The sequence below is a fragment of the Pectinophora gossypiella genome, chromosome Z (genome assembly GCF_024362695.1).
Source record: "Pectinophora gossypiella chromosome Z, ilPecGoss1.1, whole genome shotgun sequence".
Taxonomy (NCBI): domain Eukaryota; kingdom Metazoa; phylum Arthropoda; class Insecta; order Lepidoptera; family Gelechiidae; genus Pectinophora; species Pectinophora gossypiella.
Window position 1 is genome coordinate 26,245,851 of NC_065433.1, and position 18,703 is coordinate 26,264,553.

The following is an 18,703-nucleotide window of genomic DNA, read 5'->3' on the forward strand; positions in this document are numbered from 1 at the left end:
TACATTAATGATATGGCCAAACGTGGATGGAAATATCATTAAACGCTGACGTTTAAACGATATGGTCAGTTGAAGTTGGCCATTTCATGAAATACGACCATTTCATGAAATGGTCGATCATTTCATGAAATGGTCAATTCTATGATCTGGCCACGACATATACGTATTTACAACATGGTTAGGACGCTTTTTAGAAAAAAATCTTTCGCGAATCTGAGTCTATTTGCTTCTAGGATTTCAGTGTTTTCATATGATGCTCCTTTACCAGTCTATGATTCTAGTCGCTTTATCTACAATTGCGTTGCCAATTCAAGAGCTTCGATTGTCGAATGCGAGAGCTGTTCAGACAACGGGAAAACCAGGGTAAGAGATTAAAAAATGAATGGACCTACTATAACGCCTGCATTAAGTTACACCCAGAGCTCTGCTGGTATACGACCGCGGCGAGGCGGGACCGCACGTACCACGGGGGGCTCTTCAGGGCCTGCTGGTCTACGGGGGGGTCCTCGCAAATCTCCCGACAGGTCATGCAGCATGTAAGCATTCCCGTCGTTGGACTCCAGCACCACGCGGGGACGGGCCGTATCTGTTTTTTTACACAACAACACAACTCAGACAAATACCTTCTACAGTTTAAATTCGCCATTGCTCCTTTCAGTATCACAATCCCGACATAAATTTTGTATAATCCGCGGCGTATAAGTTGAACAAAATGGCGGACGGTCGCGCTGGTAGCGTCATTCGTGGTCATGGTTACGCGCTGCCCCTAGCGTCTACCTCACTTTGATTGAGGCCCAATAATTTGTCACTGCGCACGCAATGTTTAACTTTACGCCGCGGATTATACCAGCACTCCAAAACGTTGGTCTCGGTTACTAAATACACCTCCACCAATCCATACTTGAGCAGCGTGGTGGAGTATGCTCCATACCCCCTCCGGTTGATTGAGGGGAGACCTGTGCCCTGCATTGGGACGTATGCAGGCTATTTACGATTTGAAGATCCGACGTCTAATTTTGATTATATGTCATCATTATGTAAAAGTCAATTAAGGCAGATAAGTAGGTACTCGTAGTATAGATAAGGTACATTATTACAGATAAGAATAAGGAAGTAGCTAAAAGCAACAGCAGAACGAAAGTAAATAGAGATGAGATTTAGCAACATAATAATAATTAGATATGAAACAAAATATTTCCTTTAATAGAAGATAAAGAAAATAATATTTCTTTTGTTAAATGATATAAAGTTGAAGTAAAAGAAGAAGTAGTGTAAAAACAATTGTTCGGAGTGACAACTCGCGCGCATCGCCTTATTAATACGAAAACATTTTTCTCAAATGAGCGGAAGCATAATAATGTTTTTTTATCCTCAAGGGATGGACGGAATTTCTGAATACTTAAATATTCCCGGAGAAAATTTGCAAAAAGTTTCATCGGTTGGCGAGTGTTTTCGCAGAACATTGGCCGGCATTAATCTGGGTGTTTTTCTCGATGAGATAAAAAGGCACGTTTTAAATATCATAAAGATTGTCTTGGAATTGTATTTTATCTAGAACTTTATTGGAAATCTGAAGACTATACTTACGTACTTACCTTAATTGGTCGGTACAATTGACAATCTTTACAGGATTATACTTTACTGGAATGGAACGTATATTTTGGATGTGACAAGATGATGAATAAAGACGATGCTTAGGCCTAAACTTAATTTTACTTCCACGATTTTGGATACAGAATACAACGTTTAGGCCTAAACTGGATTTTACCTTCAAGATTTTGGATACAGAAGACAAGGCTTAGGCCAAATATGGATTTTAAATTAAAGAAATTGTAAACTGTAGTCAAAGCTTTGGCCTAATAATTATTTTAAATGAAAGAAATTGAAAACCTGAAGACAAGGCTTTGGTCTAATAAGGCATAATTTAAATGAAAGAGATTGAAAACTGAAGACAAGGTTTAGGCATATTTTGATCGTGAATTTCGAATATTAAATTACTAAAGACAAGGCTGTATGGTCCTCAGATCTTTGCCTGCCTGCCGAATTTAAACAACAACAACATAAGGATTATAAGCACTAACCTGGTGAGAGAATCGCTCAGCTGAAATAAAATGATAGCCGTGATATTGTGATGTATAAAATCAAAGGCTACTTACAAAAAAGGCTTCCGCTTGGCAGTGCTGGGTATACCTTGTTCGCAAAGACTTACCGGGTCTCGGGTTAATAACGTCAGGCCTAACTTCCTTGTCCGGTGAAGCTGGGTAGGCGAAGAGGCATCGCCTGCCCTGACCATCGACTTGCACTACCGACTGAGAGGGACGCTTACTGGCAACGGCAGTCGCTGTTTCTGGCCTCCTGATTAATCATTAATAACATAATTACATACTTTATTGCACTTAACAACTAGTTACATCACAAACAAGAAATGGACGTTTACAAGGATGGAGTTATCTCTAAGAGAGATCTCTTCCAGCCAACCCAGAGGTATGTTAGAATAACTGCGGAAAAAGAAAAAGAATAAGAATAATAAGAATAAAATAAAAAAAGAGGTGCAATATATGAAATTATTACATTTGACACATATTTCTCGATTGGGTTGGCAGAGACCACACGAGTTCCACTTACTATGATCCTGATACACCACTTTCGATTCTTATACTCTCATCAAAGACTTGAAGCATGTTCGCTGGTTTAGATTATTATTTAATAGATCAGCAAACACCAGCAATCGCCTTTGTTTGGCTAAAACATTGCAGGCTTAAATCTTGATCTGACCTGATCGTCTGGGAAAATAAGATGATTCCGTGCTTCGGTACGCTAAACCGTTGGTCTACGAGTCCAAAGACCTATACCAACCCGCAATGGAGCAGCCTGGGAGTATGCGTCTTACGGGAGTAAGCTGGAGGGATCCAGCTGATTGAGGAGAGGCCTGTGCCCAGCAGTGGAGCGTATCTATGTAAGTTATTCACCAATAATATAATTTGATTTCACAATTCTCTGAAAACTAATTATTTACAGTAATTTCCTTTGCGGAATGAGCTTTCTATTCTTCCTTTGAATTTGGGGTAAATAATTTTAGATTACGCCGATACAGACGAAAGATAGAGAGATCAAAGCTAACACGAATTGTTTAGGTACCTAGTAAGTGCTTTATTATTTAAAGTAGGGTGATTCGATGTAGGATGACTTTCTAGCAAATAGGTAGTTTATCCGATTTTAGGGTTACAAAATATTTTTTCCTGAAGGATTTAGAAAAAAAAAATAGAAAAATCTTCTTTAGACATAATTAATTAATTAATACTGTTTTAAATTTTAAACAGAACTTGCATTCTTATTGAAACTTAAATCACAGCCAGGACACTCTGTACAAATATCTTGTTCTTACCTTCATTTGAGTTAAATCAAGCTCGCTAGCTCATATTGATGCGAACACTGTCCCTTCTATTCGTAGTTTTATTATTTATTCTATCTCTCTCTCTCTCTTTATTTAAGAGCTGCGCTCTTGTCGGTGGAGTAATCGCCATTACTCCATAGATAGGGCGTGTAGAACGGTGGTTGCCCCAATCGCCTTCCGTTCCGCAGTACACCGACCGATGTTCTAGCTAGAGCCCTACCAGATTCCATTTCCTCGGCCTCCAACCAGTACTGATACCGCTGCTGCCCGGCATCAGGGGTGCGCTTTTAAAGTAGCGGCGCCTACTCGCTACGTCACAAGATCGTCATAGAACCTAAGTAGCATTTTATAGGTTAGCCCGTCCCAGTGAGCTACCCACTACGTTCTGCTACTCCTGTCGCTGTTTGGTCGGGGACTGCTTATTTTTATATTCGCAGCCAACCATCATATCTGATGGCCGTTCCACTATCCGCCACCTGTGGACCCCGTAGATGGCCTACAGCTCAGCCTACTACTACTATTTATTCTATACTTAAATAAAAAAAAAAGCAATGGTGCCTATTTGGGCGGTGACAAACTTAACCTAATTGTATGTTAACAGCACCTAAATTAGTGTTGTCCTTCATTTACAACAGACACAAGACAGAGATGGAGACAGTAAGCTAATAAGTTGGTGATTTTTTTTTACGTAAAGCCGTAATTTATTTTTTTACCCGGATTTTCTAAACCACTTTGACCCTTAAAAAGTGGGTAACGGCTTTACTGAAGCATGTGTGTGCGGTGAGGTAACGAATGGTCTACCTCCTTGAAATGGTTTACGAGAAGGACAGACAACCGACACAAATCTATTTGGACTGGCAGTACTTGTATTTCACAGGTAACGACGCTTCTTGTTTGAAATTTGTTTCCTACGTTAAAGGTGGCTCCAAACCCATACACATAAACACAAAACATAAACTCTACTTTATAGTTGTATCATTACTTATAATAACTAGAGCCGTGGTACCCCAGTTGGTAGCACGCTTGCCTCTCACTTTGAGGTCGCGGGTTCGAATCTAGCATAGGCCCAACAAGATTGTCGAATTTGTTTTCGAACTCATGTTTGGATCATAAATGATTATCAGGTGCTCAGCGGTGAAGGAAAACATCGTGAGGAAACCCACCTTCCCGAGAAATGCATTTTCGGAGATATGTGACCTAACCTGTAATGGGCTGTTTTCCATTCACGGGTTGGAAGGTCAGACAGGCAGTCGCTTCTGAAAAAACCGGACCTGTCAAATCTTCAGGTTAGGAAAGCGGACCCTGTGAAAAATGGGATAATGCTATGGAGATATCATTACAACTAACCAATAAATAAAAAAATACCAATAAACCAGCTCATTTGCAAATTCTATTTTACTTATGCTATTTAACTTTATTTATTTGTTTACTTTATCGTTTTATATGCATTGTTTTGTAAGTATTATTGTATTTCTTTCATGTAGATACACTGCACACACACACGCTTTTCATATATGTTTTTGTAAACTACTTCATTTTATAAGTAAATATTATTATGTATTCATTTAAGTTGTATTTGTGGGAGACACGGCTTCCGTGCCTCACTTAGCAGGGTCCACAGAATACCAGCGTCGTGGCTCGCGCCGCGGCTTATGCTGAGTGAGGCCCTTTTATAAAGGACACCACCACCATCGTTGATCAGTCCATACACTCGATTGTTTGTGTTTCTTGTGTATGTTGTTGTTTTTTATTTTTTATTATGTGTTTGATTGTAAGTTATGTGTTACTCCGTGTTTTTATTGTATATTTTTTGTTTGTTTTATATTTGTTGCTGTGGTGTCCCTTTATAATAAACGTTGATTTCTTTCTTTCTTTCTACTACATCTTTAAGTTTTGTTTTTGAAGTTGCGAAATACTTTTAATTTGTTTAATGAAAACTATTATTACGTTACAATAACACAACTCAAACTTTTTTCTCAAAAATATAAAGTATTGTTTAAAAAAAAAACAAAAATATATCTCGACTGTAAAGGAACGAAATTGGAATACGTAAATCAGAATGTAGTGGCAACAGTACAAGGTGTACTCAGGAAATCATACTGTCAATGCGCAGCGTCGTGTTAGACTATGGTTTTATTTATTTAAACCATAGACCTAATAATTACATTATAGAGTAATATTAATAAAAACTAAAATAAATAAATACAAAACTAAAATTAAACAAATTATATTAACTTACTTTTTGAAAGCCAACGCCGCCAGCGCCCCAGCGACCGCTACTAGCATCAGCAGCGCGATCAGAGTGGCTGCAACCGCCACTGTAGCATCCTCTTTCGGCTTTTTCTCATCTGTTGCAAACATAACCACCCCTATGTCAATAAACGATCGTTGACCTTCGATAACTGGCCGACGAGCGGGCGTGCAACGTACGCAAACGCGTCCATATTTAATAATTTTTTGAATTAAGAATTTTGACAATCGTGTTTTTGATATAAAGAAAACAGACTTAGGATTTGTAGGTATATCGGGTGTTAGTGACATCGTAACGAAAACTTTGAGGGATGATTCAAACCATGATTCTAAGTTAATATCAAGTGGAATTTTCCATTGCAAAAGTACAACTGAAAATAATTTTAAAAAAACTAAAAAAACATGAATTTTGCGACGGAAAATTCCTCTTGATATTAACTCAGAATCGTCGTTTGAATCATCAAACTTAGTATTCGTTACAATGTCACTAACACCCTGTATAGAAAGGTTGGCAAAATAACCGGTCTGTACATAATATAATAAATATAAGAATATTATCAGCCTCCCTGGCCTAATGCTTAGAGCGTTAGGCTCACGATCTGGGAGTCCGAGTACGATTCCCGAAATTGTCGAAATCACTTTGTGAGACTGTCCTTTGTTTGGTAAGGACATTGCAGGCTTGAATCACCTGATTGTCCGAAAAAGTAAGATGATTTCGTGCTTCGGAAGGCACGCTAAGCCGTAGGTCCCGGGCTATTAGTCCAAACACCTCCACCTTGATACCCCCTCCGGTTGATTTAGGGGAGGCCTGTGCCCAGCAGTGGGACGTGTATAGGCTGTTTATGTTATGTTAATATAATAATAGAATATAATTTCTGAGGTTCTTCTTCTTCTATCGTGTGGGCTGTGAGGTGAATTACCAATTTCATCAACTCTGGTGTCAGGGTTATTATTGAGCCATCAAAGGCCCCTGACATGGTTCATGTAACGACTACTTACTTACATTAGTAAGTAGTAACCGGGACCAACGACCCACGGCTGAACGTGCCTTCCGAAGCACGGATCATCTTAATTTTTGGACAATCAGGTGATCAGCCTGTAATTTCCTAACCAAACTGGGGATCACAAAGTGATTTTTGTGGTATGTCCCCCACCGGGATGCGAACCCGGGACCTCCGGATCGTGAGCCCAACGCTCAACCACTGGACCACCGAGGCCGTTATTAACCTGTGGTAAGCAACAAGTACAAAAAGAGTATAATGGTAAGATCTGGCGCAGAGAAAGTATTGACATTGATAATGATGTGTGGATTTGTGTGGTACTTATGATTTACAATGGATTACTTACTTGTTTTCTGATGCTATTGCTGAATGAAGACTAACGGTGTATATCAAACACCACATGGCGTCATTAGGTATTTCTTTTCACCTTTGATGGGTTTATGGGTTTGCTTTTGGCCCCAGACTTGCCCGAAGGCGTTGACGAGGCCTAAGATGGTGCAAGCTCAAAAAAAAAAGAAAAAAAAAGAAAAGGAGCGAGCTCGCCCAGAAGGTGCCTGTTCACTCTGGCCTTGAAAGCACCCGGGTTACATAGGCCCTTTTATCTCAGGACGTCCACCACCACTTTATGAACATTTCGACAAACATCCATCTTGCTTTTTTGTAATTGTTTTAGTGGAAATTTGATTCTATTCTATTCATTCGGAAATACAGAAGACGGCGCCTAACCTAACCTGAGATTGTGCCTAATGTCTAGTCTCCTGTACTAGGTACCTACGGTCACGAGTCCTAATATACACTTTGAAACCATGTCACATTAACTTTTTTGACAAATTAAAGTGACAGGGTTTTTAAGTGGGTACATGGTATTGCGCATAACTGTACCATATGAAGTTCCCGAATTCAATCAAGTAAACTGCCTCAGGTCCAACTTGTCTTCTCAGTGTTTTTTTTGACGTGACTTATTGTAGATTTGCCGCAGATGGCATTAACTACTTGGCCGGAACATCCGTCAGAGAAACCTTATACCCAGTAGTGGGTTTTTTGCATATGCAGACCAACCAACCACAGCTTAAATAGAATCAGCAGGCTCAAACTAGGTCGTAGATATTACGGCAGCCGAAGAAATCGTATCAAATGATTGATGCATTTGAAATTACACATTCAATAAATCATTTACATTGGACACTATTAGTAATTCGGTATGTAAGAAAACTAAACAAAAGCAAAGGCATAAACGTCATTCAGCCCACTTTAGGAGAGGTTTTTTTTTTGTAAAAAAAAGTAACTAGTTCTGCATGAAAACCAAAAATATTAATTTCTTTTTCTTCATTTAATCTTTCATTTAAAAATATAAAAATAATTCCTTCAAAAATACCTTACATACCGAACTGTCTCAGTACTCACATCTTTCACACACATATTGACTCATGATTTTTGGTAGGGGACCAAAAATCATGAGTCAATGAAATTGGTCCGGTCCAGTTACTCATATCTCACCATTCTTCATAGGGGGTTTGAACACCATGCCTGTGGTGTTCAAGATAACGGGTTCAGCGGGGCCTTTGTTGTTTCTTGCGATTACCACTATTTCATCTTCGTCTTCTATGACCTCCAACATGTCCCAGGTGACGTTAAGCCATACATTTCCGTCTGTTGAAAACGTAATAGATTTAAATGGGTTGATTTTTGAAAGTGTGAACACGTCATTTCGGTGGCCCGATCGTAGGTGTATATTTGGCTACCATATTGTTAGTCCAGCCGAGTATTTTAAGAAGTTACATGCAGCCAACACTTTGGAAAACGATCGTATGAAAACGCAAGATTGACAGTGAAAGTTACTGTCTGCATCTACAGCTAGTGTATAACAAATTAATTTCATCATCACTAATTTGGGAGCCACGCTCTTGTCGGTGTAGCATTCTCCATGCAACTTTTAAGGGAAAAAAAGAGCAGTGGTTTCTCTCTTGCCTTCTGCCCAACAAGTGAAGAACGACAACCAATACAACTCTCTCTCTCTCTCCCTCTTTATTTAAGAGCTGCGCTCTTGTCGGTGGAGTAAAAAACCATTACAACAGAACAACAAATTAAGTTAACTTAGTTAAAAAACCGGTAGGTAAGCTGGTAACAGCAGCACCTACCCAAAATCTACCACGTTAACCATAATTTCCACCATCGTCAACAAACCAATATTATTTGCATAATTAATAAAATGCCTACTCAAAATTTACATAAAATCTGCTATGCGATAAATCTGTGAATTTTGCTGCCGCTAGCAGATTTCTATCACATGGTCTGTTATAAGAATATTCAGGAGAATGATTCAGCTCACTATTCTGAGTTAATATCAAGTGAAATTTTTCGTTGTATGGAATAAGAAAAGTATGGAACTGAAAATAATTTAAAAAACATAATAACTAATATTGTCATGAATTTGGCTTACACATAAGTACTGTTTTACTTTGTTTAATTATGTCTTAACTAACATTTCACTTGATATTAATTCAGGATTACGGTGTGAATCAGCCTTTTCAGTTTTTGCTACGTGGTCACTAACGTACAGCTACCTCGGGTAAAAATGCCCACATCGAAGCAATTCATCTAAGAAAGCAATATTGCTATTTGACATTTTTTTTGCATTGCACACTTACTTTGTTTCTATGCGCAAATGTCAAATTGCAACATTGCTTTCTTAGATGAATTTCTTCGATGTGGCTATTTTAACCCCCCTGTACGTACTTGTACGGGGTGTAAATGACATCGTATTGAATACCTAGAGTGAGAATAATTTAAAAAATACAAAACAAAACATGAGTTTGGCGACGGAAAATTCCTACTTGATATTAATTCAGAAAATGACCTGGATCATTCTCCTCAGTATTCGGTACGATGTTACTATCACCTGTATATATCTATATACAGGATGACTATCTAGTTAACTTTAAAGTGAACCCATGCAAGTTTAAAACTCGTGTAAAACTTCCCCAATAAGTTTGTGCACAACATTTATTGCTCTAAAATTTTCTTACCTGTTTTGGGAAGGTCTACATCAGTAAGCGAGGAAGGAGATAAAATTTGACATTAGTAAACAAATGTTACATTCACATAATAGAAGATCACGCCTATTTTCCATTGGGGTAGGCAGAGGCTACGGAATTCCACTTACTACGATCCTGTTACACTACTTTCGATTCTTTCACTCTCATCAAAGACTTTATGCATGCTCGCCGGTTTAGAGCACTGTTTATCTTTAAAAAACTCATTAATTTGCAGCTAGCAAATGTTACAGAACTAAATTCAATAAAACTACAACTTTAGAATAATATAAGTAATTCTGTATTTTCAGATTATGCAGGGTAATTTCACAATATATTACCTACACATGTACAAATTGACAGTTCCCTGGATTGCAATCCCCTCCTCCAGCCCCCACGGAGTGCACCGCATTCTTTTCGCGGGTAGTTATGAGCTGTGCGCACGCGCACACTAAGTACATGACTATTACATTATTAAAATTCATGACGGTAGCAACATTGACGAACACATATTAACACACAATTTACTAACATAGTTTTTTGTATATGGGCCTTTAGGTCTGAAATAAGATTTTTTTAAAATTAAATAAAATTAAATACTCACCAAGCAAGTAAGCAGCCGAAGTGTTGACCAAGACCTGAGCGTGGGGTCCATGGATCTCCAAGGTGTAGTACTGGCGGAGCCCGCCGTCGTAGCCAGGGGTGCAGTTCACAGCCAGTAATGGTTCGCTCTGTCGGGGTATCACCATTGGTGTGCAGTTGCGAGGAGGTGCCGGACGAGCTATGAAAGGATAAATGGTACAGTAAGGCTACAAAAGGGTAACTAATCCATGGAATTATTCCATAAACACAACGAAACATAACATCACGATGTATCCCCAAACGGGTGGGCAGAGGTGTACCATATTAAACGGGCACTCATCCTGAAAACCACGTGATCATCATCTCCCTTCCAAAGGGTCTGCTTACCTAACCATCAGGTTAGGTAAGCAGAATCTGATGATTTGACAGGTCGGGTTTTTTTTATAGCAGGCATTGCCTGTCTGACCTTTCAAGGAAAACCATGCGTAATTCAGGTTTAGTCACACCTCCGAAAAGCATTTCTCGGGAATTTGGGTTTCCTCATGATGTTTTCCTTCGCCGATGAGCACGTGCTAATCATTTATCATAACTGAAAACCAGGCGATACCACTAACAAAAATGCTTGTGGTGGACTTGCGACGGATGGCATTCAAATTCAAAAATATCTTGATTTAGTGGATATTATTATCATAGAATTTGAATCATCTTTTTTACATAACGAACGTCTCATCCGCCTAAAGCTGCAGCTTCTCACAAACTGTAAAGCAGGGGGGAAAAAGCTGCAAGAAAAGCCTCGGCAAAGGAACCTAGATGTTCTTCTTTAAAAAAAAACATATGTTTTATACAACTTAGTAATTTGGTTGTCTAATATCAGTTCCCAGACATTCATATCTTCTAGATAATCACTAAAGCTGTTTGGCCAGATAAATGAGTGCGTTGAGGGATTTCATCCGTTAACACGTTCAGACCGGGGTGTACCACCGGTGGAGCACGGAGTACTAGCTGACAGGGCGGGGTGTACCACTGGTGGCCACGTAACACCTGACTTTTAATGTACTAGCAAATTCGTGCCGCCGTGAAGAAGAGTATTATTATTACCATTCCCGTCCTGTAAAATCGACCAAGTTTCATATTGTAGCTCAGGAGATGGATATTGTTTCGGGAAGTAAAGAAAAAACAGGATTGAAAAATGGTATTTATTAGGAACAAAATATGGCACAGTCACGATAAATGGTACGAAATGCAGCTTATTTCTGCTGGATCACAAAAATGTTTTTTTTATATAAAAACTAAATGAAACATAAAAAAAATATAAAGACATTGATGGTAAATAAGAAAATTATTTTTGATGAATCATATTGAAACAATCCAAACACATTGGTTTGTTGTCACATGCAGAGCAAAAAGTATTCACGCGTTTGGATTTTTTTCTAGCCATAGCCGCAGATTCAGCCGTTGTAATACGATCGTAACAAGGCCTGCATCTCTTTCGGGTATTTCTAAGCATTCCTTCGGTTTTTTCTAACTTATGTTTTGGCTTCCGTTGAACAATCGGCTCACCTTCACCTGCAGCGTCATCTGATTGATTATCAGAGCTAGATTTGCTGATCATCTGTTTTATAATTTGTTCCCGGAATTCTAAAATGCTAAGTTTCTTTCCGTCTCCAAATTTCTGGTGAATAACCCAAGCATTTACTAACATTGTGCCACAAACAATCTCGATGATAAGTTTGCGGTACCACTTTAGGGTTTTTCTAAGGCTATTATAGGAATCTTCCAATGACCGTTAAAAAGAGAGAGAATGCATAATTTCGCGCGTAATCGTTAGCCGTGTCCACCGGTGGCGCACCCCGCCTGGCAGGTTTTTTGGTTTATGGGGCGGTGATGTACCATCGGTGGCCACATGAAGATTTGCCCCGTTGGATACCAAATACAGTTCATGAGGTCCCGATCTGAACGTGTTAAATAACAATACAGCTCGCCTGAGAGTCCCAAGTGGGCTAGAACATTCACTCGAGGCCTTGGAAAGAAATGGCCCACAATGGGTCGATAGCGTTTGCAGTAGCGAGCTAAGGCTAGTGTTAAAAATCCATTAGACTCCAACTGTTTCTATTTTAACTTCGGAAAAGATAATAAATATTCGTAGGTTTCTATTCAATTATTTTTTCAAAAACAATTTTTTTTTCTGAAATTACGTTTCTCATAAAATAATTGTAACATTTCTGAATTTCTAAGTTCAACAAAACACGAGTTGAATTAAATTTTAAATTTGGAACATTAATAATTTAAAACATTAAAACCTATTTTAAATACGAAAGTGAAATTATTGTTTGTAATAATTTAAGATAATCCTTACGAAACATAAACTTTCCATGTGTTTAATGTTTTTCGATGAGAAGTGTATCGTTTCTTGCATATCACTTTTAATAATGCCGGTAATAATACCTAGTAGTTAAATACGTGCTATAATAGTTTCGGTTCCCGTATCCGTTCCATTTAGACAGAAACAAAGGCAAATGTCAAGCTATCAGGTGGATAATACGGAACGGAAAATCGTATTTTATTTAAAACTCGAATAACCGGCCAGCTAATAAATCAGGTAGTTCCCGATAAAATGTCGGTACACTCCGGGAAAAACGGGATAACGAGTATTTGTACGACAGGCGCTTCCCTAGTTACGGTTAATTTAACGAACTCTAAACAAGCGAAATTACTAATCTTTTTTTTGAATTTGTAATAATAATTTGAATTTGATATAAATTTTAATAATAAAACTAATTCTTGGAATCGGTAATAGTAAAATAGATATATTTATTAACGGCCTCCGTGATCCAGTGGTTGAGCGTTGAGCTCACGATCCGGAGGCCCCGGGTTCGAATCCCGGTGGGGTCATATCACAAAAATCACTTTGTGATCCCTAGTTTGGTTAGGACATTAAAAGCTGATCATCTGATTGTCCAAAAAGTAAGATGATCCGTGCTTCGGAAGGCACGTACTGATGTAAGTAAGTAGTCGTTACATGAGCCATGTCAGGGGCCTTTGGCTGCTCAATAGTAACCCTGACACCAGAGTTGATGATATTTGTACTCCACCTCACAACCCACACGATAGAAGAAGAGTACTTATTAACTATATTATTATGTATTGAAACGTATTTATGAATTTGAAGTTATAATATTACTAATAGGTAATTCTCAATAGTCTATTAAGTACTTAAGTAGGTAAATATTTAATTTACCCTTTAAGTAAGTATTTAATTAAATACCCATTAGAAAGTTTTGTAAACAATACTATAAGCTCATTAAAAATACTAATGTACCTATTCTTAATTTGTTATTGAAATATTTCCTATTGCATGACATCTTCTGTAATATTGTACGTCCGACAAGGGCAAACTGTTAAGAATAAGAATAAGAATAATTTATTGGAACAAAAACAAATATAATAATTATGATGTTGTATTTTACACAGTTCTACAATAAATGAATGATTCTTATTCTTAAGCAAAATTAAATTGTCTTAAAATATTGTAAATGTTGTGGTAATTTCAGATATAATAATATATAATAATAATTTATAAAATGACAATATCGTCTTTGTTTCTCCATTCACAATTTTCTACTTTTCTGTGTAAGTTAACCGTTCTCCAGCCAGTGACGATTTGAAAAAAGAAACCCACATCTTCCGCTCTACATTTTCGCGCGGCGACCCCGCGGGAATTTCGAAAATGGAATTCAGCTCGTAAAAAAGTGGCCGTACGTTTAAAAACCGAATGGGTAAGTGGGAAGTTGTACGTAGTAAGTTTTCTCGTTACCGTTCCATATTGGCTCGAGTCGTGATTGCGACGAACTCTAGAACTTCGCTCGTATTTTAAACCCGGAATATTCCCCTCGGTCACCGATATTCGCGGAAATACGGGAATGTTTTAATTAAGTTCCAAAATTATTAATTTACACATAGATTTAGACGCTAGATCGCTCTGAGATACCGACCGCTTGATTTACGAACCAACCGACTAATTTGTACACTCGCCCCCATTTATTTGTTTACGGTTATGGAAATACGCGCTATAAAATTGAAATATGGGGTTTCGGAATGACATGGAAACCTGATCTGAATTCCAAGATATTTTGGACGGATATCTTTACCGGTTTTGAGAAATATTTAATATTTAATAATTTCTACAAGAAAATATTTTCTTGTAAACCATATTTTTGCATTGGAAATTATGTCAATAAAATGGCGTATTTTACTTGAAAAATAAAAAATGGCGCCTTAAACGGTATATTACTTATACCGGTTGTAAAACTAGGTTTATTATACATACTTTCCCTCCGTTTAAAAATGTCGATTAGCATTAACAGCTGCTAACGACCAGGTACTATTATACGAATATTTGCACGATTCGCAGTAAAAACCCTTTTTAATTTATTTGTTTCCACGTCGAATGCTATAAAGTCGATTAAATTCTCTTTTTTACGGCACTGACTATACGTGCTCTGAGACAGACAGCTCTTTTTTATTTTGATGCAAATAAGTAGTAGCTAATAGTAAATCCCACTTTGATCGGCCTATTAATGTACACTATCAGTCATTAATTTCTGTAAAATAAGTAGGTCAGGTCAAAAAAAAACTGCGCTCTATAAGCATAATTTAATTCCCTCTTACCAATAGTTGTCTGGTAGAAACGGCTTTTAACGATAAAAGCCTTTGCTCTGTGTTTTGTAATGAATGCAATAAATATTGATGTATAATAAGTGTGTGTAAGATCAGTGTTATGAAATATGTACGAATGATAATTTTCGTGTTTTAGGTACTTATAACACTTTCAGAGACATTAAAATCTGATTGAAAATCACAGAAATTATCATGACTAAAATTCAGTCATCACATTTTACATAAATTAAGTTTTTCAGAATTTCTTTTCGAATTCATGTTTGGGTCATAAATAAAATTATCACGTGCTCAACGGTGAAGGAAAACATCGTGAGCAAACCCACATCCCGTGACATGCATTTTCGGAGGTCAGTGATCTAACCTGTATTGGGTTGGTTTTCCCTTCGCGGATTGGAAGGTCAAACAGACAGTCTTATGTAAAAAAACCGGACCTGTCAAAGCTTCAGGTTAGGTAAGCGGACCCTGTGAAAAACGGGATAATGCTATGGAGATGATGATGATGATGTTAATTCAGTTTTTCCGTGTAACGCGTAAGTGCTGGTGAGACAGACAGTCATCATGCGCTCCCCCTTACTCCTTAGAGGCTTACGGTCATTTTAGACTAAAGTGAGACCCGCAATTCGAATAGGTGCGGGGCATAAACATTAGAGCCTATCATAACATCGATATAGACATTTAGGAGTCGCCGTCGCCGTCGCCGGACACGGCTTGGATATATAATATACATTATTCTTTATGCCTTTGTTTATAGAAGTTATCATTATTTTACATCAGTGTAAAAGCAAGATAAAGCTTTTAATATGAAAACTGAGTGTTGAAAGCAACATTTTACTTGTGACATTGATAAAATGTTTACGATGACCTCCACAAATCCAAGTTATCATTGTAAATAGAATGAAAATTACTCCTCTTAAGTCGCATAACACTGACATGACAATATGCAGCGGTCGCTGTTATGCAAAGTAAAAAGGAATAATAAAAATGTGATGAATGAATGAAAATGACTTAGATGGGTACGTACCTACGTATTCAAAACCTTAACAGGTACCAACTTCATCACCTCCCTAGCATTACCCCATTTTTTTGCACAGAGTCCGGTTACCTAACCTGAAGATTTGACAGGTCCGGTTTTTTACAGAAGCGACTGCCTGTCTGACCTTGCAACCCGCGGAAGGAAAACCAAGCACATACAGGTAAGGTCACATAACTCCGAAAATGCATTTCTCGGCTACGTGTCATCCTTGCGTAGAAAAAGTATCAACCTATGAAACATAATTTGACTTTTATAAAATTAAATTATCATTTAAAATCTTGCAGTAAGGTAGGTTTAAATAGATACTTACTAGCTGGTACAACTTGGAATACGCAGGGGTCCTTCTGCACCCCAATGGGGTTGTTAGCCGTGCAATATAGGGCTCCATAGTCCCTCTCACTGGCTGCCCTGTAACGGAGCTCACTCACTGTCCCACCGTCCGTGGACAAGAGCAAAGGCGGGCCTAAAACATTAGTAAAGGTCAATGTCTGGCGAGGTAATGTAACAACATAAAGTTCTACAACATCGATTAGGTATAAAGCAGGAACCAATAGGAGTCGGGACGGGATTTTTTTTTTAATTTTTGCTTTTGTAAGCACGAGTTCACACAGTATCCCGCCGCGGTGCGCTTTTACAAAATCCCGTTCAACGGCCGGAGTGTTTGGTCTAAGGTAAGTATACCGTTACAACAAAAATTAAAAACAAAATCTATTGTAAAATATATTGATTGTACTTAGTTTGATTTTAAATTGGTGCTCTACCTCAATATCTGAATTCACAAAAAAATATCAACAAACATAATTTGTTTTTGATATTAATGTAGTTTTTTGTAAACTACCCTTATTTCTTTTTTTTAATCTAATTTATAATGTTATAAATTTAAAAAAATAATGTGGTACTATTTTTGACTTATTTAATTGAAGGATACCTAGAATGTAGGGCAAGGGGTAACATCACTTTGCCAATTTTAGAAACCTTGGCAACTGTCGACCTCTTAACATCCATTAAAAAAAAAACATTATGGACTAGTTTACGTACATGCGTTATAACTGACAATAAATAAACGCGAGTGACAACACTATATTGTTTTATATAGTCATATATGTTTTATTTTACCGCGCGAAGTTTTGTACGGTCACGAGTATTAATATGTGTACACTTTGACACCGTGTCACATTAACTTTTTTGACAAATTAAACCGTAGTCTCATTAAATGTCAAATATGTTAGTGCGACTGGGTTCTAAGGTGGGTACATGATATTGCTCATGACTGTACAACATGCAGCGTGTTCATAAACTGATTGGCGGGTATATCGATGTAACGGTCCAGCCAGATATGTCTTGGTTCGGCCGCTTTGTGAAAGCGGCACGCGGACTCTTGCAAATTTAGTGCGGAGGGCATATGCTCCTTGTTTCTGTGATCTGTGGCCTTACCATAGCTCGATCAACAATTTATTACTTAATTCAAAAAAAAAGTGTTTAGTTAAACATTCTGAACAACAGCAACCTGTGAGAAATGAATGAAGATGATCCTATCTATACTTATAATAAATCTGTAGAGAGGTCAATTCTGTACATTAAATATTTTTTCAAAATAACTATCAGGGGGTGATAAGTGGTCGATACTGATGCCAAAAATGCAATCAGTAAAATTTTTGTCTGTCTGTCTGTCTGTCTGTCTGTCTGTATGTGCCTTATAGAAACAAAAACTACTGGACGGATTTTAATGAAACTTGGTACAATTATTCTTCACACTCCTGGGCAGGTTATAGTATACTTTTCATCACGCTACAATCAATAGGAGCAGAGTAGTGAAGGGAAATCCTTTTGTATGAAAAATCTAAACCACTCAAGTTAGACGTTTGAAATTTGTCATGCAGGTACCTTAGGTACCGAGGAGGTGCACTAAGAAAGGAACTCCCGAAATTCCCACGAGAACGGGAATTAGCGGGAAAATCCTTTTGTATGAAAGATCTAAACCACTCAAGTTAGACGTTTGAAATTTGTCATGCAGATACCTTAAGTACCGTAGAGGTGCACTAAGGAAGGAATTCCCGAAATTCCTACGGGAACGGGAATTAGCGGAAAATCCTTTTGTATGAAAAATCTAAACTACTCAAGTTAGACGTTTGAAATTTGGCATGCAGGTACCTTAGATACCGTAGAGGTACACTAAGAAAGGAATTCCCGAAATTCCCACGGGAACGGAAATTAGCGGGAAAATCCTTTTGTATGAAAAATCTAAACCACTCAAGTTAGACGTTTGAAATTTGTCATGCAGGTACCTTAGGTACCGTGGAGGTGCACTAAGACAGGAACTCCCGAAATTCCCACGAGAACGGGAATTAGCGGGAAAATCCTTTTGTATGAAAAATCTAAACCTCTCAAGTTAGACGTTTGAAATTTGTCATGCAGGTACCTTAGGTACCGTGGAGGTGCACTAAGAAAGGAATTCCCGAAATTCCCACGGGAACGGGAATTAACGGGAAAATCCTTTTGTATGAAAAATCTAAACCATTCAAGTTAGATGTTTGAAATTTGGCTCGCAGGTACCTTAGATACCGTAGAGGTGCACTAAGAAAGGAATTCCCGAAATTCCCACGGGAACGGGAATTAGCGGGAAAATCCTTTTGTATGAAAAATCTAAACCACTCAAGTTAGACGTTTGAAATTTGGCATGCAGGTACTTTAGTAAACTTAAAGCTTAGTTGCAACAGGATATTACAAAATTCCC

At 37.9% G+C, this 18,703-nt stretch overlaps 1 protein-coding gene across 1 annotated transcript in view; it reads right to left on the reverse strand.

Annotated features, from left to right (window-relative positions):
* Window positions 1-410: 410 nt before the first annotated feature.
* The window catches only part of LOC126379766 (B-cell receptor CD22-like), a 107,520-nt gene continuing 89,227 nt past the window's right edge, over window positions 411-18,703 (reverse strand). Inside the window, exons 11-16 of the mRNA XM_050028584.1 lie at window positions 16,280-16,432; window positions 10,293-10,458; window positions 8,143-8,303; window positions 5,634-5,742; window positions 2,210-2,355; window positions 411-586 (exon numbers count right to left, since the gene is read on the reverse strand). Of these exons, the coding sequence (XP_049884541.1) occupies window positions 411-586; window positions 2,210-2,355; window positions 5,634-5,742; window positions 8,143-8,303; window positions 10,293-10,458; window positions 16,280-16,432 (911 nt within the window). The remainder of the gene's footprint in view (window positions 587-2,209; window positions 2,356-5,633; window positions 5,743-8,142; window positions 8,304-10,292; window positions 10,459-16,279; window positions 16,433-18,703) is intronic.